The sequence below is a fragment of the Odocoileus virginianus genome, chromosome 2 (assembly GCF_023699985.2).
Source record: "Odocoileus virginianus isolate 20LAN1187 ecotype Illinois chromosome 2, Ovbor_1.2, whole genome shotgun sequence".
Taxonomy (NCBI): domain Eukaryota; kingdom Metazoa; phylum Chordata; class Mammalia; order Artiodactyla; family Cervidae; genus Odocoileus; species Odocoileus virginianus.
The window spans coordinates 97,919,131-97,942,586 of record NC_069675.1 but is presented as its reverse complement, the minus strand read 5'-3'; the positions used below and the strand labels follow the sequence as shown (position 1 = coordinate 97,942,586).

Genomic DNA, 23,456 nt, shown 5'->3' with positions numbered 1-23,456 from the left:
TCCACAGCCGGGGCGACTGTGACCCAGTAGCCTGGTCCTGTGACACTGTGTTTGCAGGACCACATCGCGAGACCCTCGGAGAACAGCTTTGCCATTTCCGACGTGTTCCAGCCACTCTGACCCCGTCGCCCGAGCAGTGGTGTCCATGGGACCCTCTATGCAGATGTCCACTCAGGTTAGAGGGCTTCAGAGTCAGAGTGAACAGCTTAGGAGGAAGTAGGCGTTGTCTCAATAACCTGTCTGGGGTCCAGGGTGAAAGAGCGTGCAAGTCACGGGGTTGGGAGTGGGGTCAGCTCCAGGTCCCGTCTCTTCCGGGTCTTCTCTTTTCTTAGAACACTCGTCCACTGTCTCTTTTGCGCCCATCCTTCCTGCCCCCGGAGCATCCCGATAGTTGGATGTGTTTCTGACGGTCTCACTCTACAGCCCACTGGTAAGCCTTCTGCAGACGCTGCATAACCCTTCTAGGCCTTGGCATCTGTCAAATGAGATGATAACCCAGCCCTTCTGACCTCGCCCTTTGCGAGACTCATGTACGTGTTTGCTGGGAAAGCGAGCACGGGTGGGACGTGAGAGTTAGAAGATGCTCCGTCCATCCAAGATGGTGTTGTCAGCAGAGCAGAAGTCAAAAGCTGAGTTTCCTGCGGCAGAGATTCACCTCTCTGCGCCCCAGTTTCCTCAATGAGGACCAGGGGCCCGGGCATGGAGGATGCAAGGCAGAGTGGGAGGCGGTGATGCGGAAGCCCTCTGCCCAGAGCCTGGTGCTCGGTCGAGGGGCTCCTGGTGTGGGAGCCCCTCTCACTCCTAGGATGCTGGGAGCTCCAGGCTTGTGCACGGAGATCAGAGCCTTCGACAAGCGAGCTCAGACCAGTTCCTCACCGGGTAGCTGTGGCCCCGGGCTGGCCTGTCAGCTGCTCCGCACACAGTCCCCTCTGGATGGGGGGAAGATACTGTCCTTTTTACCTGGTGAGTTGTGGGGCAGAAGATGACCACGCGGACACACAGGGACCAGCCCACACTTGTTGCTGGAGAAGCCACAGAGAAAGACAGGTGGGCAGATCTGAATGCTGTCACAGCCTTGCGGATCGGGAGCGGGGCGTGTTGTTCTGTAAGAGTTAAAGGGTTTTTTTTTGTTTTTTTTTTTTGCGGCACTGCACAGCGCGTGGGATCTCAGTTCCCTGACTAGGAATCGAACTCAGGCTCTGGCAGTGAAAGCGCCAAATCCTAACCATTGGATCGCTAAGGATTTCCCTAAGGAGTCTTTTGATGGTAGGACACAACGCGATGACACTCAGCGAGATGGGAGGCAGAGCTCTGTGACTTGCGCTTCCAAAGGAGAGGTCGGTGCCTTGCAGGGCCGTGTCAGGGGCTGCACCCTGGGGACAGGGTGACTACGGCTGAGCTGTGCAATGCAGCTTCTGCCTGGCAGGAGGGCAGTGAGCTCGGGTTTGCAGTTCTCTTGGTGGATTGGCTCATTTAAATAATTTCGGAGGCTCTGGGGCCTGGGGGCTGTCCCCGGATGGAGTGTGGGAGCCCCGGAAGTGGAGCTATCAGAGTGAGGCTTGGCAGACAGCCCAGGAAGGAGAACTCAGGGTTATGAGCCCTGACTTCAAAACCTGGTGAGACAGCAGTTGCAGAGGGCTGTATCACACCTGCCTGTCCTCGTTCTGTGTTTTTCCCCTTTGACGGTTGAGGCATACATTTGGAGACAGCATATTAAAGAGGTGAAAGCCCAACCCAAGGACCGTCCGTCCCGGCCACCCCTTCCTCCCTCCAGCACTTCTGAAAGCTCTGCCATTGTGTGCTTGGACGAACCGTTCAAGTAAACTGCCTTGTCCTATCCACTCCCCGGAGACGTAGGCCATCTTCCTGGGCCGCCAGCTTGGTTTCCACTGCCCTTGTTACAGCCACTTGGCACACAGCAACAGTGCATCCCAGCCATCCTGGCTCCGATGCACTTCGCTACAGCAAGAAGAAATACTAGCTGGTGATGGGAATTTGGCAGCCGCTTGGGAGGTCAGAGGGGAGGCAGGATGTGGTTCAGAGAGGCGGCCGCTGGCTCACCCACCAGGCCTGGAGCTAGGAAGGAAGGGGTACCCTGGGCCTTAAGCTCAAAATTGCGGTCAGTGGTGGTGACGGGGCCCCTAGCCCCAGCCACGGTCCCTGGAAAGTGAAAGTGAAGTCGCTCAGTTGTGTCCGACTCTTTGTGACCCCATGGGCTATAGCCCACCACACTCTTCCGTCCTTGGGATTTTCCAGGCAAGAGTACTGGAGTGGGTTGCCATTTCCTTCTCCAGGGGATCTTCCTGACCCAGGGATCGAAGCCAGGTCTCCCACATTGTAGGCGGACACTTTACCATCTGAGCTACCAAGGAAGTCAACGGTCCCTGGAGCTGGAGCATTTTAATCCTTCCATCAATAAGAACCACAAGAAGATAAAGGGAAATTCTCCCATTATTTTCCCGCCTAGGGACTGTTGACATTTCACCACTTATTTCCAGTGTTTGTGTAAGAAAAAGTCTGGTGGGGATGGTTCTGAGCAAATGTGGAAGGTCGGCACCACCTTCTCTTCCAAGGGTTAAAACTTAGTTTACGGCAGCGTGTGACAAAGATCCGCTGTCTGTCTTGGGGCGCACAGGAGCGATTGCTTCTGAAGCAGCGACATCAGAAAGGTGCATCACCTTTGAACTTTTTACCGCAGCTTCCAGGGTCTTTCAGGGGATACAAACACGGTGAATTCCGGAAGGAGCGAGAGCAAGCCCAGGCCACCACAGGCTTGGCTCTGTTGTCCCCAGTGGGCAGCGTGGGTGGAAGGCGCTTTGCGTGGTGTGCTGGGGGGCAGCCAGCCAGCCAGGAGCCACGAGATGCGGCCTGTGCTGGGTGATGGAGGGCCTGGGGGTTTAGTCTTTATGAAGGGATGGCGCACATGCATAACAAGAGATTTCCAGGGTTTTCTTTCTCTTTAAAAAAATTGACTTTTGTTGGAGTATAGTTGCTTTTCAGTGTTGTATAAGGCACTACCGTCCAGCAAAGTGAATCAGCCAGTCGTGTACATAGAGCTCCTCTTTTTTTGAATTTCCTTCCCATTTAGGTCATGCACAGTATTTTCTTGGTTAGCAACTTTGTTAAATACTGACAGTAAACATCTCACTGTAGTGTATTTTTTAAAACTAATTTATTTTTTTTATTAAGGATAATTGCTTTACAGAATTTTGTTGTTTTCTGTCAAACCTCAATATGAATCAGCCATACGAAATGAAAAGTTGCTCAGTCGTGTCCGACTCTTTGTGACCCCTTGGACTATACAGTGCATGGAATTCTGCAGGCCAGAACGCTGCAGTGGGTAGCCTTTCCCTTCCCCATGGGACCTTCCTAGCCCAGGGATCCAACCCGGGTCTCCCGCACTGCAGGCGGATTCTATACCAGCTGAGCCATGAGGGTGACCTCTGTCCCCTGCCGTTTGAACCTCCCTCCCATCTCCTCCCCGCCCCACCTCTCCAGGATGATGCAGAGCTCCTGTTTGAGTTTCATGGGCCAGACAGCAAATTCCCGTTGGCTCTCTGCTTTACACACGGCAGTGTAAGTTTCCATGTTCCACAGTGGGGTATTTTTAAGATCGTTTGTTGACTGTATTTGTGGCTGTGCTGGGTCTTCGTTGCATGTGGGCTTCTCTCTAGTTGCGGGGTGCTTCTCACCGCCACGGCCTCTCTCGCACAGCTCGGGCTCTAAGGCCCGTGGGCTCAGTAGCAGGGCTCCCGAGGTAGAGCCCAGGCTCGACAGGTGTGGTGCACAGGTCTCCTTGCGTCTCAGCATGTGGGATCTTCCCAGGCCCGGGATCGAACCTACGTCTCCTGCATTGGCAAGCGGACTCTACCACTGAATCACCAGGGAAGCCTTTGCTATAGAAACAGTGTGTTTATTAACCATTTAAAATGTTTTCCTGAGGACTTTCTGAGAGCACCCGGTCCTGCCTCTCCCACTCCCCTGCTGTCTCCAAGAGGCCTAAGACAGTTTGCCACCCTCTACTTGGAGCACGGCATTCCATGTAAATGTGTCATTTGGGGAGAAAGTGACAACTTTTCTCAATTTGCTATCTTAATGTCCGATAACCTTCACAGTCAGAAAATCTCCCCTCCTTCCCAGCTCTCCCCTTCCCCCCAGCAAGCCTGGCTAGTCTTCACTGGCAAAGCATGTCTCAATTTCTCTTTCCCCTGTGGATTCTAAGCTCTTATTAGGGGCCCAGCGGGCTTTATCTGGCAGGTTTTAACCGTTGGGCCTAAGCCAGTGGGGGCCGAGACATCGTGGGAGATAAACCCACCTCCGCTGCTGTCAGAGATCCGAAGCAATCTTCCAGTCTCGGTGGAGAGTGACGGGTGACCTTTAGCGGCACAGAGCCCAGGGTAGTTGGCATTTGAGTCCAGCTCTGATGAAGACGCCCCCATTTTTGGCAGGCGTAACGCTCCACCGTTAACTTAAATTCATTTCCCAGAGAAAGCAGGAGGGCGGATGTTGAGATGACTTGGAGAAATCATATTTGCTTTCTTTACCCATAGGAGACTTTGGGAGACGTTGCCGTGTGCTTCAATTTTCTGTCTTCCTTAGAGGCATACATCAAGAGCTGAACTGGTGAACCCCGCGTGTGCTTTAAAAACTTGGGCCTCTGCCAGACTCAAGTGGCAGAGGTCTAAAAGCATGCAGCTCTCCTCCCTAAATATCACAGAGATTATTTCATAATAATAATAAAACTTTTAAGAAAGTTTCCCCCAAATGGAAGTTCAGCTCTACTTCCTCTGAGATTATAAAGCATGGCCTCCTTGCTGGCACTGGAGTGTCTGACGATTCCCGGCCCCGCCACCCCCCTGCGGGGGCTTGTGGGTTGGAACCCCCGTGTGGCTCTTGGGCAGAGTTCTTCCTTTCTCTCCAGGCCTCCGTCTCATGAAGCGTAGGTTCTAGATCCTAGGGGAGGACTGCATGCACTGGGAAGACCCGCCAGGCTTGGAACTCCCGCCACAGAAGAGTAGGTGGGGTGGGGACCCAGAGAGGGGGTCTTCCCTCTTTCCACCCACCCCCTCTTCTTGCCCTCTACACCTGAGCCATCTGCCCACTTCCTGCTTCCTAAACACCCAGTGTTTGCTCTGGATGTGTCTTCTTTCAGAGCACCTTGGGGTTTTGTCCAAATCTTATCATTTCCGCAAGGCTTAGCTCAAACTCCCCTTCCTCCAGGAAGCCATCCCTGACGCTTCTTCTTGCTCTGCACCTTCATGACACATTACACATTGTCCTGGTGACAGGACAGCGATTAAGCAAGAGGCTCTGGAATCCTGGCTTGGCCCCGTACAGGCTGTGTGAGACTGAGACGGTCTTTACTATCTCTGAGCTCCAGTTTCCTCCTGCGCAAGCTGGGGCTGACTTTGTTCACACAAGCACCAAATATTTACAGAGCATCTATTACAGGCAGGTACTGCACGACCTCTGGGGACACAAGAGGAAACAAAACCTAAATCACTTGCTGTCACGTGGGGTGAGGAGGGCTATGTACAACCCACAGATGTGCTGTGTGTGGCACATTGCTTGGAAGGTGGTCGGGGCTGGCCTTTCTGATCAGGGTGCACGGGAGCAGAGGCTTCAACAAATCCTGGGAGGATCTGGGGACGAGCGGTCCAGGCTGGGGGAGCAGCAGGTGCAAAGGCCCTGGGGCAGGATGTGGTTGGCAAGTTTGGGGGCATCATGGAGGCCGTTGTTGCCAGTGGAGCTGCAACAGACTGGGAGGTGGCGAGCCGGAGGGAGATGGGTTCCTGGAGGACTAGGGGCTTTTCCCGGGCCAGGTGGGAGCTACTGGAAGAGGGCGTTGAGCCGTCGAGTGATGGGACCTAACTGACGTTTAAAAAGGACTAATCAGGCTCCTGGGTGGAGGATGGACTATAGGCCAGAGGACCAGGGCAGCAGCAGGGAGGCCAGGTGGGTGCAGTTGGCGTCATTCAGGTGAGAGACCCTGCTGGCCATGCAGGTGGCGAGAAGTGCTTGGGCTCTGACCGCATTATTTATTTGTTTATTTTTTTTTTTGGTTGCACTGGGTCTCAGCTGTTGTCTGAGGGCTTTCTCTAGCCGCAGCGAGCGGGGTCGACTCTTCATTGCGGTGCACAGGCTTCCCCCTGCAACGGCTCCCCTTGCTGCCAAGCACAGACTCCATGGTCCACGGGCCCAGTAGTCATGGTCCTCAGGCTTCGTTGCCCCCCGGCACGTGGAATCTTCCCAGACCAGGGGTTGAACCAGTGCCCCTTGCATTGCAAAGTGAATTTCTTAACCACTTCCCCACCAGGGAAGCCCTCTGACAACTGCATTCTGAAGTTAAAACAGACACAGTCGATACACCATCAGACTGGACGTCAGGCATGAGAAAGAGAGCCGTCAGGGACACCTCTGCGTTTTGGGGGCCATCTCCCGGCCAGGGATGCGGGAGGGGCCGGTCTGGGGGAGGGGCCCCCTGGTTCCGTTTGGGACACGGCAAGAGGAGATGCCTCTCAGGTATCTGCATGGGTTCCCAGGGCTGCTGAAGCAGATACCACTGACCTCGTGGCCCCAGGGCTGCTGAAGCAGATACCACTGACCTCGTGGCTTAAACAGTGGAAATTCACTTCCCCGTGGCTCTGAGGCTGGAGGTCCAAGGTCACGGCGCTGGCTGCTGCCAGGGCCTCTCTCCTTGGCTTGCAGGTGCCGCCCTTGTGCTGCCTCTTCCCGTGGTCTCTCCTCCGTGTACATGCGTGTCCTTGTGTGTCCAGATTTCCTCTTCTTCAGGACTCCCTTCAGACGGATTCGGGCTTACCCTCAACAGCTTCATTTAGCCTCATCGCTTCTTTAAAGGCCTTGTTTCCAAATGTAGTTGCATTCTGAGGTCAAGGCTCCAATGCAGGAATTTGGGAGGGGACACTCAGCCTGTAGCAGTCCCCAGGGCACTCTTAAAAAATACTTATTTATTTATTTGGCTGCTCCAGGTCTGAGTTGTAGCATACAGGCTCTTTAGTTGTGGCATGTGGGATCTAGTTCCCTGGCCAGGGATCAAACCCTTGCCCACTGTGTTGGGAGCTCGGGAGCTTCAGCCACTGGACCACCAGGGAAGGCCCCTCCTGGGCTCTTCACTGCGGCAGCGTGAGCGAGCTAGGACAGACTCCTAGGGGGCATCTCAGAGTCATCTTCGCGTCTGCCCTGGTTACTGCCAAGGCTGTGCTCAAGGAGCCCAGAGCCTTCTCCCTGCAGCCCCTCCTGCTCCCTGGCCAGGTTCTCCATCGCTTCCTCCCCACCCGCCACCCCTCCAGGGTCTCAGCTCTCCTTCTCATCCCAAGATCCAAATTCACAGCAGTCACACCAAGGAGGCCCCTGGAGACCATCTAGCGGCGCCCCCAGATCTCACAGAGAGAGGGACTGGGGCCGAGAGACTCAGCCCCTTGCCTGCAGTCCCACTGTGTGACCAAGCTGGGACCTAGCTGGCCTCCTGGCCCCAGGCTGGCGGCCGTCCTGTTTGGCTTTCAGGCGCCATGTGTATTCTTTTCTCCCCCATCTCGATGCAGTCTTCCCCGGCCCTGGGTGCAGTGGGATGCGGGGTTGGGACGGCCTGGAGTGCGGCTGCCCCGGCTGCCCCGGAGCCGGTGGAGGGTCCATCTGCAGTGGCTTGAACCAGAGGCCCCTCTTCGCGCGGTGCTCTGGGATCATCCCCCCTTCTCCTCTCAATGATAATTAGCCTTGTAAGACTAATGGACAAAATCGTGTCTAATTACCCTGTTGAAGGCCCAATTATGCGATTAACATTCGCGGGCTAGAAGCTAATGATGAGAAGAGCCTCTCATTTGCATAGCATTAAGTTAATTGAGCTGCAAGCCGAGGGGCGGATGGGGTGGTGATGGCAGGATTGGCTTTCTGGAAGGATACTAATGACCAGACAGGATGACTCACCTGACAGCTTTATTAATTAACAGCGATCTGATTACCTAGCAGGAGTGGCAAGTGGCAGCGGCAGAAAGGTTCCACTTTATGAAAAATGAGAGGCAGGAGCCCCCGTCTGCTGAATTTTCTTCCCAGCGCTTGGCTGTGATAGAGGCAAGCTCACTGTCACCTTGCAGAACCATTTTCGAAAACCCTTCCTTTAAAACCACGCTCGAGCCCTTCGGTTATGTACTTCCTTGCACACTGACTTCACTCATTCCATCATTTGTTCGTTCCACTCACATTTACTGAGGGCCTCCTGCACACAAGACTGGGGGCCCTGCCCTTGGGAGTGTCCCAGGAGAGGGTTCCTTTGGGCTGCAGGCCCCCAGCATCCCCCCCAGAGGTTTGGGATTCAGCACTCAGTCAACCCTGCAGCTGGCGCATGTCAGCAGAGAATTTCAGACTTTGAAGCATTCTTAAGGATCAGCAGCTCAAATCTCTCTCATTTTACCCCCTGCGAATGGGCCCGGGGAGGCTGGGGCTCAAGGTCACTAGGCAGGCAGTGGCAGGGGTGGGTAGCGGCTGGTGCCCCTTGCTCTGCCCAACAGCGCCGCGCCTCCCCCCCCCCCCCACCCCCGGCCCCAGGACAGTCCTGCTTTCTAGCACCTTCGTCAGCTCCCACCCCGCCCCCCCGAGCACTGTGCTTTGAGTAGTTAGTGTTGTCTCCTGGGAAACTTGCCGAAGCAAGTTCCACTCCCACTCACCTCTCCACTCACCTTCTTGTCCTTTTCTCCTCTGTGAGGGCAGAGGCAGTACCATGCTCCCCCTTTGATAAACAGATGATCGAACCAGGCAGGGAACCACTCAAGTCGTGTGCCTGGCACTGGAACCCAGACTGCTTTCCAATGAATTTGTTTTTTAACAAAAAATAAGATCACATGTCTGTCCTTTTGTAACTTGATTTGGTGCTTAATAAAATATTGAGAACATCATTCTCTATCCTTGTATAAAGTTATAACTCATTAAACATTTGCATAGTATTACACTGCGAACTATTACACGGTCCAGGTGTGTTAGCATGCCTTTACATACCCTCTGTTGGCAGACATTTAAGTTATTTGTGATTTTTAACGAACAACTGCAGCTACAATGGTTTATCAGTTCAGTTCGGTCGCTCAGTCATATCCGACTCTTTGTGACCCCATGAATTGCAGCACTCCAGGCCTCCCTGTCTGTCACCAACTCCCGGAGTTTACCCAAACTCATGTCCATCAAGTCGGTGATGCCATCCAACCATCTCATCCTCTGTCGCCCCCTTCTCCTCCTGCCCCCAATCCCTCCCAGCATCAGGGTCTTTCCCAATGAGTCAACTCTTTGCATGAGGTAGCCAAAGTATTGGAGTTTCAGCTTCAGCATCAATCCTTCCAATGAACACCCAGGACTGATCTCCTTTAGGATGGACTGGTTGGATCTCCTTGCAGTCCTAGGCACTCTCAAGAGTCTTCTCCAACACCACAGTTCAAAAGCATCAATTCTTCGGTGCTCAGCTTTCTTCACAGTCCAGCTCTCACATCCATACAATGGTATATATACACATACATGTATCTTTCTCTTTGGCTGCACCGGATTTTATTTGTGGCACTCAGGATCTTTACTTTCGGCATGCAGACTTTTACTTGAGGCACGGGGGATCTAACTTCGGCCCCCTGCATTGGGAGTGCAGAGTCTTAGCCACTGGACCACCAGAAAGTACCCACCGCCCCCCCCCCCCCCCACATCTTTATGTGTTTGTTTTGGCCAGTAGAAAAGCAAGTTGTTTTAGAACACACACAGCATGACAACCAAACAGGCAAAACCAAGTAATGAGATACACTGCACCAATTGGGTTCGTCCCAGGTCACAATCCAGTATTCTTCCCTGGTGGCTCAGATAGTAAAGAATCCATTGCCGTGCAGGAGACCCTGATTCTATTGCTGGGCTGGGAAGATCCCCTGGAGGAGGGAATGGCAAGCCACTCCAGTATTCTTGCCTGGGGAATCCCCATGGACAGAGGAGCCTGGCAGGCTACACCATGGGTTTGCAAAGAGTCAGACACAACTGAGTGACTAAGCCCAGCACAGGGTCACAAGGATGGTTCAACATACGCGATCAACATGATGCACCATGTCAACAAAAGAAAAGAACTACATGATCATCGCAGTAGTACAGAAAAAGCATTTGATAAAATTCAGCATCCATTCATAATAGAAACTCTTGCCAAAGTGTAGAGGGAGCATGCTATGCTGCGCTTAGTCATGTCCAACTCTGCAACCCTACAGACTATAGCCCGCCAGGCTCCTCTGTCCATGAGGATTCTTCAGGGAAGAGTACTGGAGTGGGTCTCCACGCCCTCCACCTGGGGATCTTCCCAACCCAGGGATCGAACTCAGGTCTCCCACATTGTGGATGGATTCTTTACTGTCTGACCCACCAGGGGAGCCCAAGCATACTGGAGTGGGCAGCTCATCCCTTCTCCGGGGGATCTTCCTGACCCAGGAATCAAACTGGGGTCTCCTGCATTGCAGGCAGATTCTTTACCAGCTGAGCTGCCAGGGAAGCCCAGAGAGAACATATCTCAACATAATAAAAGCTATTTATGACAAACCCACAACTGATATAATACTTAACATGAAAAAGCAAAAGCCTTCCCACTAAAATCTGAAACAAGGATGCTCACTCTCCACTTCTATTCAACATAGTACTAAAAGTCCTAGCCATAGCAATCAGACAAGAAAAAGAAATAAAAATATATCCAACTTAGAGGAGAAGAGGTAAAACTGTCACTATATGCAGATGACATGATACTATATATAAGCAGTGTGTAGTTTAAGTGCTCATACACATTTAAAAAAAATCTGATAGTGGTTTTCCCGGGGGAGGGCGGTGTGTGTAGACAGAGGGATGGGATTGGTTAGGAGCATCCAGTATGTATCAGTACTGGGGGGATGCATTTCTTAGATGAATGTATCCACCAGAATAGAAATTCTTCTAGTAAAAGCTTCTTTGTCTTATCCACCAATTTACCTCAAGCTCCTGAAATAATGATACCTGGCATGTAGTAAGTGCTCCATAAGTAGCTGTGGCCTGAATGATTATATGTTTCATAAATTTATTTTTATGTATCAAAATATGTCATAATAAAAAATGGGAGAAATACTGTTTTCTTCTCATCCTTCCCTAGGAGCAACTACTCTTTATAATTCCTAGGTTATTCGTCCAGAAAATACCTCTGCATCAATAAGGAGATATAAATACATGCATTTATTTTATGTAGATGAAGACACACTTTTTGTATAGATTAAACGCACACTGTTTAATTTCTCCCTTTTCTTGACAGTGTATCTGGAGATATTTCTGTTTAGTGCATTAGCTCAGCCTCATTCTTTTTAATAGCCATGTAGTATTCTAGCCTGAAACTAGACTGTAATTAATTTGACCAGATTCATATTGAGGAGCAGGCTTCCCTGATGGCGCATTGGGTGAAGAATCCACCTACAATGCAGGAGATACAGGAAACATGGGTCTGACCCCTGGGTTGGAGAGATCCCCTGGAGGAGGAAATGGCAACCCACTCCAGGATTCCTGCCTGAAAAATCCCATGCACAGAGGAGCCTGGCAGGCTATAGTCCAAAGGGTTGCAAAGAGTTGGACACAAATGAGCGACTGAGCAACTATTGAAGACCATTTAGACTGTGTTCCTTCTTTCACTTTGCAGACACAACTATAGTTGATGTCCTGTAGTATGGCTCTGTATACTCATGGAACTATCTCTACAGATTAAAATCCTGGAAGTGGAATTGCTGGGTTGTAGTTTTTATTTTCGATGGGTGCTACCAGAGTGCCCAAGAGCTCTGAATTCTACTGGTGGAGCTAAAGCACTGTGTGAACAAAGGTGGTGTCCACATGGAAAGAGCTGGAACATTCAAGGAACAAAGGCTTCATGTAGGTTTGGGGATGCCATGCTGCAGGACTCCAGCCCTCAGGAGCAGTGTGAGTGCCTGGGGCCACCCAGTTGTGTGACGCAGTTCGGCTGAATCACCACGCACATGTTCAAGTGATGGAAATGTTTAACATCGGAAAACTTAAGTTTTAGGGGACAGGTTTTTTCCCCCCCCTCAGGATCAATGCTGGATTTAAAAGATGTCTAAATGTTTTCTTTCAAGAATGGTTGTACTCCCCACAGCAGTGCATTTTTTTATTTACTTAGAGGATTTAAGTAATGACAGTCATTCCCATTTTTTTGTGCTTGAGCCTCCAGCCATACTAAAACAAGACAAGATCATGAAAATAAAGGCCAGTCATGAAAGACAGCAGTTCTCACAAGACCGGTGCTGCACCTCTGATAAGAACAAAGTGTATGCAGTGACTTGCAATTGGGGTGGGGCTCAGGCATCCAGCCTTCAGGAAGACAAGGCCCTGGAAGTTCTGCTCGTTGCTTAGGCTGCGTCCTGATGTCTGGTGGTGGAAATATGCCAAGATCATCCTTGCTTTGTGAGAACAGTTGTGCGCCTCAGATGAGCATAGGTGCAGAGCTCTATCTGGAATCAGGCCAGCCCAGGTCCCTTGGGGACTGACCACTGGCTGGCATTGTACGGCGTTTTCTAGAAGCAGTAGGTTTAGTGTTAATCATGAGCTTTGGAGTCAAAAACCTGAGGGTTTTTTCTGTTTTTTATTTTTTTGTTGAAGAACAGTTGAGTTACAATGTTGTATTAATTTCTGCTATAGAGCGAAGTGACTCAGTTATACATAGATATACATTCTTCTTTATATTCTTTTCCATTATGGTTTATTGAATATAAATTGAACATATTGATATTGAATATAGTTCCCTGTGACAGTGGGACCTCATTATTTACCCATTCTATAAGTAATTGTTTGCATCTACTAGCCCCAAACTCCCAGTCCTTCCCTTCCTCCCTCCTTGGCAAATCACAAGTCTGTTCTACATCTCTGAGTCTGCTTCTGTCTTACACATAAGTTCATTTGTGCCGTAGTTCAGAGCCCATATATAAGCGATGTCAGATGGTGTTTCTCTTTCTCTTTATGATTTGCTTCATGAGGATGATAATCTGTAGGTGCATCCATGTTGCTACAAGCGGCATGATCTCTTTTTTAAGGCTGAATAGTATTCTGTTGTATACTCGGACCAGATTTTCTTTATCCATTTATCTGTTGATGGACATTTAAGTTGTTTTCATGTCTTGGCTGTTGTGAATAGAGCTGCTAATAACATTGGGGTGCATGTATCTTTTTGAATTTTAGTTTTGTCGGGATATATACCCAGGAGTGGGATTGCTGAATCATATGGGAATTCTATTTTTAGTTTTTGGAGGAACCTCCATGCTGTTTTCCATAGTGGCTCCACCAGTTTACATTCCCACCAATAGTGTAGGAGGGTTCCCTTTTCTTCACACCCTGGCCAGCCTTTGTTAGGACTTTTTAATGGTGGCCATTCTGACCAGTGTGTGGCAGTACCTCATTGTAGTTTTGATTTGCATTTCTCTATAATTAGTGATACTGAGCATCTTTTCATCTTTCACTTCTCTATCTTCTTTGGAGAAATGTCTATTTAGACCCTCTGCCCATTTTTTTGGATTTGTTTTTTGTTGTTGTTGAGTTGTATGAACTGTTCATATATTTTTAAAATTAAGCCCTCATTGGTCTCATGATTTGCAAATATTTTCTGCCGTTTCATGGGTTGAAAGACCGGAGTTTGAATTGGTGTCAGTCGACAAACATTTAGTGAGCACGTGCTGTGTGCTGGAACAGTGAGCAGGTCAGACAGACCAGTTTACCCTCTGGGCAGGAGCGGAATTTTCAAGGTGGAGTGAACAGTCCATGTTGCTGTTAGATTCAGTGAGGTGGCCTCTACTAAGTGTGAGTGATAAACTGTAGCGGTTGGCCCTTTCGTGCCAGCTTGGTGAACTGTTATTTCCTCCATGTTTTGAAGAGAGGACTGGGTTAACTGCCAGGCCCCAGGCAGGTGGGTGCCGCTGATCAGATGAAGGAACAGCGTTTCCTTCGTTCTCTCTCGTCTCTTTCTTCTTTCTGTCTTTTTCACTTGGTGTGAGGTGCCAGCCCTCCTTGCCCAGAGATGAGTGGGCTGGGCATCCTGGTTGGAGGAATAAGGGCAGGAGAGTGTTGCCTAGAGCTTCCAGAATCTCCCAAGCATGCCCATGAGCTGTGGAAGCTTCTCTGCTGCCGCCGGCAGAGGCACCAAACCCCTGGGTGCTTCTGGACTGAAATGTCAGTCACTTTGGCTGCCCCTGGACAGACGGGTTCAGTTGTCATCTGCCGGGCGCCCATGGCAACCACTGCCAGTGTAACAAAGACAAATGGAGCGCCAAACTGGAATCTGATGGGTTTGAAATTATGTCTTTAATTCACAGTTGGTATAGAGTGCTCGTAAAATCTTGATCGTGATAGAGAGGCTAATAAACATTTGAGAACATAAATATTTGGGGAGGAAATGGCTTTGTGAAACATTTAGTTGTGGAGTAGTTAGAAGAACAGAGAAAATCCGCCAGGCAGAACTCTCTGGACACCAATCTGGTGAGTTGTATATGTGGGGTGGGTAATGAACTTGAGTGAGCCATTTTATGGGCGTGCAGACATTAATTTGATGAGAACTGCCGAACACCAACCCTCGAGCTGTTTGCCCTTCAAGTACCTGAATCAAGGGGCAGAGGTACCCGCAGGGGCTAGCCAGGTGTGCACCCGGGCAGAGGAGGCTGATGGTGGAGACGTGCCTTGAACCCCTGACCTGCTCTGGTCCCCAAGGCAGGGCAGAGCAGCCCCACGACAGTTAGGCCCACACTGCCAGGTTCAAAATCCCGCTTTCCCATTCACTGGCCACAGACCTCAGGCAGGTCTGTCACCCGCCTGCTCTATGAAGTGAAAGTATTTAGACGCTCAGTCATGTCCAACTCTTTGTGACCCCACGGACTGTAGCCTGCCAGGCTCCTCTGCCCACGGGATTCTCCAGGCAAGAATGCTGGAGTGGGTTGCCATGCTCTGCTCCCGGGGATCGTCCCAACCCAGGGATTGAAGCTGAGTCTCCCGCGTGGCAGGCAGGTTCGTTATCTTCTGAGCCACCAGGGAAGCCCTCTGTAAGTGGGCATGATAGAATGGCCCCTGCCCCCCACCCCGGGTCTAGTGAGAAATCAGTTAGGTGAGCGTGTCTAGTGCACCGGAAAGCACATTTTCAGCTCCGAAGACTGCGATAACCCAGTGCCCTCTGACCTGGCCAGAAAGATGGCGGGAGTCAGGCCAGCAAGGGCCAGTGGTTCTGGCGAGAGGGTGGGAGAGAGTAGTTCCAGTTTTTGATTTACTTTTTTTTTCAGACAATATGAATTTTCTTTATTCTTTTTTTAAATTATGCAAGCATTGTCACATGTTTACAGGAGACTTGGAACATACAGAACGGAGTCACATGTAGTCCCACTGTGTGTCACAGTGATGGCTGCTTCCGGCACCGCTGGCCAGGCTGCTGCTTCTAGCGCTGGTGGGCAGGGATGTTAACAAATAGGGAGGTCATCCATTCAGCCTGCAAACCCTGGGCAGGCCCCAGGGTGAGCGCGGTGTGCACTCGGAGCAGGCTCGGGCCATGCAAAATGAGCGACACGTGTCCTGCCCTCGGAGGTCCCCTCCCCCCGCCGGTCTGCCTTCCAGCAGGGCATTCGAGGGTGCTGGGCCCACAGTGTCTCCCCTGGGGGCTCTTGGGGTTCAGGGCAGGGCACTCGACCCTGGGAAGGCAGCGTGGACAGGAAAACAGTTGAGGGGCTGCCAAGGACGTGTGACGTTCGGGCCCCTGACACACAGAAAATAACAAAACCCCACGGAACGTTTCCGACAAGCAAGTTATAATCCAGACACTCTGACCTGACGTTGAGGGCTCCCTCCTGTCTGCCGGAAGAAGGGAAGATGCTGATAAAAATGTCAGCAGAGCGTGGCTAATCAGGTCAGCGGTAATGTTTTGGCCGCGAGGCCTTTTCCTGTAAGTGGTTGGAGAGCAGTGTAATCAGATGGGGAAAGAGTCATGGGTTCTGTGAGGCAGGCGCGGCCGGGGCAAGGGGCAGGGAAGCTGCCTGGCCGAGGTGGAGCGGCCACAGAAGGTGCCAGCAGCCACAGAGAGCAGCTAAAAAAGCCACCTGGCCGGATGGAGACACGCGATTAAAGGGGGAGGGGCTCCTGACACTCCCACGTCCACTCGGGGGCTGGGGGCTTGGGCCGTTCCCTCGTCTTCTAGGAAGATGTGATCGTCCAGGGTCTTCAGTGATCCGATGACAGTGTTTCAAGCTGGAGTCACCTTGGGGCCCCGTACCCCCAACCCCATGGGGGCCCCTACCCCCCACCCCATGGGGGCCCCTACCCCCACCCCATCCTGCCACTGTAAGCTGCTTCGCTCCCATCTTCCAGTTTGTACCCACAGTCCTTACTCAAAGATTGTTCGTTGTTCAGTCGTTCAGTCGTATCTGACTCCTTGCAACCCCATGGACTGCAGCAGGCCAGGCTCCCCTGGCCTCCACTGTCTCCTGGAGTTGGCTCAGATTCACGTCTGTTGAGACTGTGATGCCATCCAACCATCTCATCCTCTGTCGCTCCCTTCTCCCGTCCTCAATCTTTCCCAGCATCAGGGTCTTTTCCAATGAGTCAGCTCTTTGCATCAGGTGGCCAAAGTATTGGAGCTTCAGCTTCAGCGTGAGTCCTTCCAATGAATATTCAGGGTTGGTTTCCAAAGATGATGACATGCAAATAGTCACCTCCATCATGAACCAAAAGGCGTCCTTGCGCCTGCCTGGGGCCAAGGCACTTCAGAAGCATCAGAGAGAGCAACATGCCCGACACTCCCTCACGTGCCTGTCTCCCAGCAGGGGTTATGCAGAGACGTCCTTGAGCTGCGCTAAGTGGATTCTCAGGGTCTGCCAGCAGCTGGTGCCTTCGAGAGAGGCCTGGTGGAGTCAGCCAAGGGCTAGCCCCTTCTCCTCCAGGCCCCTTCCCACATCGAAAGGTAGAGGCGATAATAATCCTTAATCCAGAGTTGGCAGGACGCCTTTGTGCCTGCCACCTGCTGACCCACGGTCACTGGACTGCCACTCCAGCAGGTTGCAGGGACAGGCCCCGAAAGCATTTGTCTCCTGTGGTCCAGAACGCAGGGGTGCCCCCAGACGAAGGTGCCCGTTGCAGCCCAGCAGGTGAGGGGACATGCCATCCAAGTCCATCTCAAGGAGGACGACTCGACTGTTAGTCCTCCACCAGGAAGCTAGTTTGTCCTGGAGCCGAAGTGGGCCCTCTGCACCAAGGATGCCCACACCTGCGGGAGAGTCCAGTATGGCTTCAGCCCCCTCCCACCATGAGCTCCTACCCATCTAAGCAGCGTGAGACGGTGGGTGCCCTAACCAGGCCACTGCCCCAAGGTGTCCCCAGACAGACATTCTGGGGGCCCCACCCTCGGGGTCAGGCAGAGGTCAAGCTCACCCGCCAGCAGGCATCTCGGCAGTGGAGGGAGATGAAGAGCCAGGACTGGCTGGGGGGAGGGTGTGGCCGCTCGTGGGAGAGGGACTCTGGCAGGGGACTTTGCCTCTCTCAACGTCTGGCTCCTCATCACTGAAAGAGGCGAAGGATGGTACGGTACTGGCTCCTCTCTCACAAGAGTGCAGCCCTGATGCAGACCACTGAGCTCAGAGCACAGTGGAGCAGCTGCTATTCCTAGTGATAAGGGAGGCACCGCGCATCCATTTGTCCGTCCCATCGGCGTTTGTTACAGGCTGCTCTCTGCCAGGCCCGACCCCAGATCCTGGGGCTAGAGCAGTGAACAAAACATTCCCCTGGGAGGAGGCAGACACCATACAAGCAAGAGAAGGGTTAATATCTACCGGAACTGAGTACCCTGGGGGAGTTAAGATGTCTCTCGGGGAGTGATGGTGGGCAGAGGGGTGGGGTGGCGGGCGCTGGGGGTCAGTGTTCAGTTCATTTAAGCTAAGGCTTGAATGAAAAGAAGGAGCCAGCTGTGGGGAGAGGGGGGAAAGAGCCATCTAGACCGGGGGCAGGCTGGAGGAAGTCAGGCAGGATCGCCCAGGGGTGGGGATGGGAGCGGGAGACAGTGGGGAGGCTGTGAAAGCGAAGGATGAGCCCGAAAGCCAACCCAGCCCCTTCCTAAGCCAGGCGAGGCTAGGGCAGGCCCTGGGAGCCGGTCAGGGACCCTGAGTGTGGGGGCCTGGGGCTATTGTCTGTATATTTCAAACATTTTATTATATAGGGAATCCATTGTTGTAGCATAGCTAGGAAACTGTACCTATGTCAAGTCATTTCCAACACCCAGAGAGGATCACAGTCACCCTTAACATTTTGATACAGTATGTATATTCTGACATTTTCTGGGATAGGCTACAAACACAGGGCTTTAAGGACACACATTGTATCAAATCCTTTTTTCCTGGATCTAATGTGTGGTGAATCGCTGTTCACAAACACTCTTCCGGCCCCCATGTTGATGGCTTTTGAGAGCAGCCATGCCCCATCGCAGACACAGGCTATAGCAGGGAGATGCCCTTGAGATAGAGTACTCTAAAGCCTGTAGGCTTCTGGACTTGAATAATAGATTTAATTCACAGGCGACTATAGAAACCCAGAAGTGTTAAGTTGCAGACCTGAGTCTGCAGCCAAAGATGTGGAAAAGCTTTATCTAGAGACTTGGGTTTCACCTCAAAGGTTTTAAGCCAGGAGTGTCACCAGATAAACAGTTTAACCCTGGGTTTCTTCTCGGAAGGCGATTTAGGGGCGTCCTCTCCGGGCACCGCCAAGCCTCGGGGCGGGGTTTGGAGCGAGCCGACACCAAGTGCCAAGGTGTCCTTCATCCCCAAACCCAGGTCTCCTCCCAGCTGCCATCACTGAAGTCCAGGGTTCAGGTTCTACCCGGCTTCCATTCGTCACTGTCTCTGGATGCACCCCGAATTTGGGTGCAGATTCAGGAGGGGTGCCCCTCTCGAAGGCTGCTCGCGGCGGAGGGACGGTCTGAGTCGTGACCAGATCCTCCAGGTGGGGTCGATTTGACTTCGTAGAATCTGTGTCTCTCTAGCCCACAAATAACAGCTTCCTGTCGTATTTAGACATTTGAGAAGAGAAAGTGGCTCTCCTGGAACGGAAGCTCGGGGGGGGGGGGGGGGGGGGGGCTCTCCCAGAGCTGGAACATTCTGGAAAGTCCTTTGAATTGTGCCGGGAATGCCATGGAGGTGCGTCTCCAAAGGGAGTCTCTGCGGGAGTGGGCTGAGCCAGGGGGGCGGGGGCTGCGGGGGAGGGGCGGGGTGAGGGGGGGCGGAGGAGGGGCGGGGCCTGTGAGCCGCTGACCCCGAAGCCGAGCTCGGCCTGACACGTTCGGTAGCGCAGGTCTCCCCTGAATGTGATGAAGATGCCCTGGAAGGCGATGGAGTGGGGGCCTCTTCTGTGCCGTGAGGGTGATGCTGGCACCACCGTCCCAGGCGTGCTGTGAGGTGTCTGCTCATCCTCAGCGTGATGCCAGGCGCGGGGCACCCGCACCCGAGGAACCAGGGCTGTTTACAGGGCTCTCTGCACAAGAGCGTCCAGAGAGGCAGTGTGGTCCAACGGTTACAGCTCAACCTGGGCCGTCCGACTAACCTGAACCCCAAAAGGCTGCTATTACTAAGGACGTGACCTTGGGAAGTTTTGGTCACCGCTTTGAGCCCCAATTCCCACACCCATGGGAAGTCTGACTCTTTTGCAACCCCGTGGACTGTAGCCCCCCAGGCTTCTCTGTCCGTGGGATATTTCCCAGGCAAGAATACTGGAGTGGGTAGCCTCTTCCTTCTCCAGGGCATCTTCACAACCCAGGGATCAAACCTGCCGTCTCTTGTGTCTCCTGCACTGGCAAGCAGATTCTTTACCTGCAGAGCCACTGGGCAAGCCCTTTGTAGAGGGAGCGATTCCACACATAACTACATCTGTGCGTGCCTGTCCCATAGCAACTGTAAATATCAGCCATCTAACAGTCGTTTCATCGGGAAATTACTCACTTAAGACTTTAGGGTGCGCTTCATCTGCCTCGCCCAAACCATATTTATCAAATGCCTTGTGCATTTCACCTCTTTGTTGGTTGTCAGCGGGTCTTTTCATATTATGTCTTTTAATCTTTTAATAGGAGGATAAACCCCAAGTGCCATGAAGAGGAAGTCTTTATTTATATGTGTATAAACGTACCTTGGAAGCTTTGTGAGGGCAGGACAGTGTCTGGCTCATTCACTGCTAGGTCCATGGTACCTGGGACAGTCTGTGACTAGCACACGGGAGGCACTGGGTCAATATTTGTTGAATGAGTTAACATAAGTTGATTTTCCTAAAACAGAGGCATTGGTTTGCACTGAGCTATTTATAGTTTCTCACCTGGCCCCTCTTACACCTGGGCACATGGGAGGCTAGGTGAGCAGTGTGGTCTAGGCACAGATTTATCTCAAGGTTTGGGACTCTCGGTGGCCACCATCTGGGGTTTCCTGTCTTCAGTCTGCCTGCCCTTGTGAAATGAAGGGCTGACTCCATCCGTGATGATGTCAGGGTTTCAGGCTGGTGCCCAGACCAATTAAACTATAATTCTGTACATGGTGTGATCTGCACAAGAAAGTCTGATCCACTCAAATGTGTTAGCACCAGTATGCTGGTCCTTTAGCTCAGAATTGATGATTTTCCTTTTAAAGAATTAGCTTTTTGTTGTGATTGTTTGGAGAAGGAAATGGCAACCCACTTTAGTATTCTTGCCTGGAGTATCTCATGGACAGTGGAGCCTGGTGGGCTGCAGTCCATGGGCATGGGGTCGCAAAGAATCAGACACGACAGAGCAACTGAGCATGTATGCATATATGTGATTGTATAATTAGTGCTTTTCCTAATTGTATAAATAATACATTCTCGTTGTTTTTTTTTTTTTAAAGAAGATATCTATAAAGAAAACTCTTTTTGAAATCTCTCCCCCCAAAATAATCATTATGGCTAGTCTGAAGTACATCCCTTCCAAATTTACTTCTTTTGTTAAAGGTAAATACATGTTATCACATAACTTTTTGTTTTACTTAAGAGTCTTGGCCTCCTCACCAATGTCTACACCTGAGATCCACCATATTTCTTTTAAAACTGCAGAACATGGGGATGCCACAATGTGTTAGTTCAGTTCAGTTCAGTCACTCAGTCGTGTCCGACTCTTTGCGACCCCATCAATGGCAGCACGTAAGGCCTCCCTGTCCATCACCAACTCCCGGTGTTTACTCAAACTCATGCCCATCGAGTCAGTGATGCCATCCAGCCATCTCATCCTCTGTCATCCCCTTCTCTTCCTGCCTCCAATCCCTCCCAGCATCAGGGTCTTTTCCAACGAGTCAACTCTTCGCGTGAGGTGGCCAAAATATTGGAGTTTCAGCTTCAACATCAGTCCTTCCAATGAACACCCAGGACTGATTTCCTTTAGGATGGACTGGTTGGATCTCCTTGCAGTTCAAGGGACTCTCAAGAGTCTTCTCCAACACCATAATTCAAAAGCATCAATTTTTCGGCACTCAGCTTTCTTCACAGTCCAACTCTCACATCCATACACGACCACTGGAAAAACCATAGCCTTGACCAGACGGACCTTTGTTGGCAAAGTAATGTCTCTGCTTTTTAATATGCTATCTAGGTTGGTCATCACTTTCCTTCCAAGGAGTAAGTGTCTTTTAATTTCATGGCTGCAGTCACCATCTGCAGTGATTTTGGAGCCCCCAAAAATAAAGTCTGACACGGTTTCCACTGTCTCCCCATCTATTTCCCATGAGATGATGGGACTAGATGCCATGATCTTAGTTTTCTGAATGTTAAGCTTTAAGCCAACTTCTTCACTCTCCTCTTTCACTTTCATCAAGAGGCTTTTTAGTTCCTCTTCACTTTCCGCCATAAGGGTGGTGTCATCTGCATATCTGAGGTTATTGATATTTCTCCCAGCAATCTTGATTCTAGCCTGTGCTTCTTCCAACCCAGCGTTTCTCATGTTGTACTCTGCATATAAGTTAAATAAGCAGGGTGACAATATACAGCCTTGACATACTCCTTTCCCTATTTGGAACCAGTCTATTGTTCCATGTCCAGTTCTAACTGTTGCTTCTTAATCTGCATACAGGTTTCTCAAGAGGCAGGTCAGGTGGTCTGGTATTCCCATCTCCTTCAGAATTTTCCACAGTTTATTAAGCCCTCCTCTATTTATGGACATTTATGTTGTGTCCTGTTTTGGGCTCTTACTGATAATTCAGCAGTGGGACATCTCGCCCATGTGTCTACTCAGTTCAGTCGCTCAGTCGTGTCCATTTGTGACCACATGGACTGCAGCACACCAGGCCTCCCTGTCCATCTCCAACTCCCAGAGTTTACTCACACTCATGTCCATTGAGTCAGTGATGCCATCCAACCATCTCCTCCTCTGTCGTCCCCTTCTCCTGCTTTCAATCTTTCCCAGCATCAGGGTCTTTTCAAATGAGTCAGTTCTTCACATCAGGTGGCCAAAGTATTGGAGCTTCAGCATCAGTCCTTCCAATGAATATTCAGGACTGATTTCCTCTAGGATGGACTGGTTGGATCTCCTTTCAGTCCAAGGGACTCTCAAGAGTCTTCTCCAACACCACAGTTCAAAAGTATCAATTCTTTGGTGCTCAGTTTTCTTTATGGTCCAACTCTCATATCCATACATGACTACTGGAAAAACCATAGCCTTGACTGGATGGACCTTTGTTGGCAAAGTAATGTCTCTGCTTTTTAGTATGCTGTCTAGGTTGGTCATAACTTTTCTTTCAAGGAGTAAGCATCTTTTTATTTCATGGCTGCAGTCACCATCTGCAGTGATTTTAAGCCCATAAAAATAAAGTCTGTCACTGTTTCCACTGTTTCCCCATCTATCTGCCCTGAAGTGATGGGACCGGATGCCATGATCTTAGTTTTCTGAATGTTGAGTTTTAAGCCAACTTTTTCACTCTCCTCTTTCACTGTCATCAAGAGGCTCTTTAAGTCTTTTCCACTTTCTGCCATAAGGGTGGTGTCATCTACATATCTGAGGTTATTGATATTTCTCCCGGCAATCCTGATTTCAGCTTGTGTTTCATCCAGCCCAGCATTTTGCATGATGTACTCTGCATATAAGTTAAATAAGCAGGGTAACAATATACGTCCTTGACGTACTCCTTTCGCTATTTGGAGCCAGTCTGTTGTTCCATGTCCAGTTCTAACTGTTGCTTCCTGACCTGCATACAGGTTTCTCAAGAGGCAGGTCAGGTGGCTGTGCACTTGTACAATGTTTGCTTGGAAGACATTCCTGAACCAAGATGATTGGTTTCCCTGGGCCTCAGTTTCCTGGTGTGTGCACTGAGAATTGCAAGATGATAGAGGGTCATGTTTGTAAATACGTAGGATACTTGGTTGCCCATGGTAAGCACTTGATAAGTGATACTTTGGTTTTGAAACCAGAATGCTTTCAACCT

At 51.0% G+C, this 23,456-nt stretch overlaps 1 protein-coding gene across 7 annotated transcripts in view; it reads left to right on the top strand.

Annotated features, from left to right (window-relative positions):
• Nucleotides 1-23,456, top strand: part of AK8 (adenylate kinase 8) — a 133,706-nt gene that overhangs the window by 92,676 nt on the left and 17,574 nt on the right. Inside the window, exon 12 of one of the 7 annotated variants that reach the window (XM_020910983.2) lies at nt 4,551-4,710. The exons of the other annotated variants lie outside the window; for them this stretch is intronic. Within the exon in view, the coding sequence (XP_020766642.1) occupies nt 4,551-4,599 (49 nt within the window). The 3' untranslated portion in view covers nt 4,600-4,710. Of the gene's footprint in view, nt 1-4,550; nt 4,711-23,456 lie in introns of those variants that run through there. 7 annotated transcript variants of the gene reach the window in all.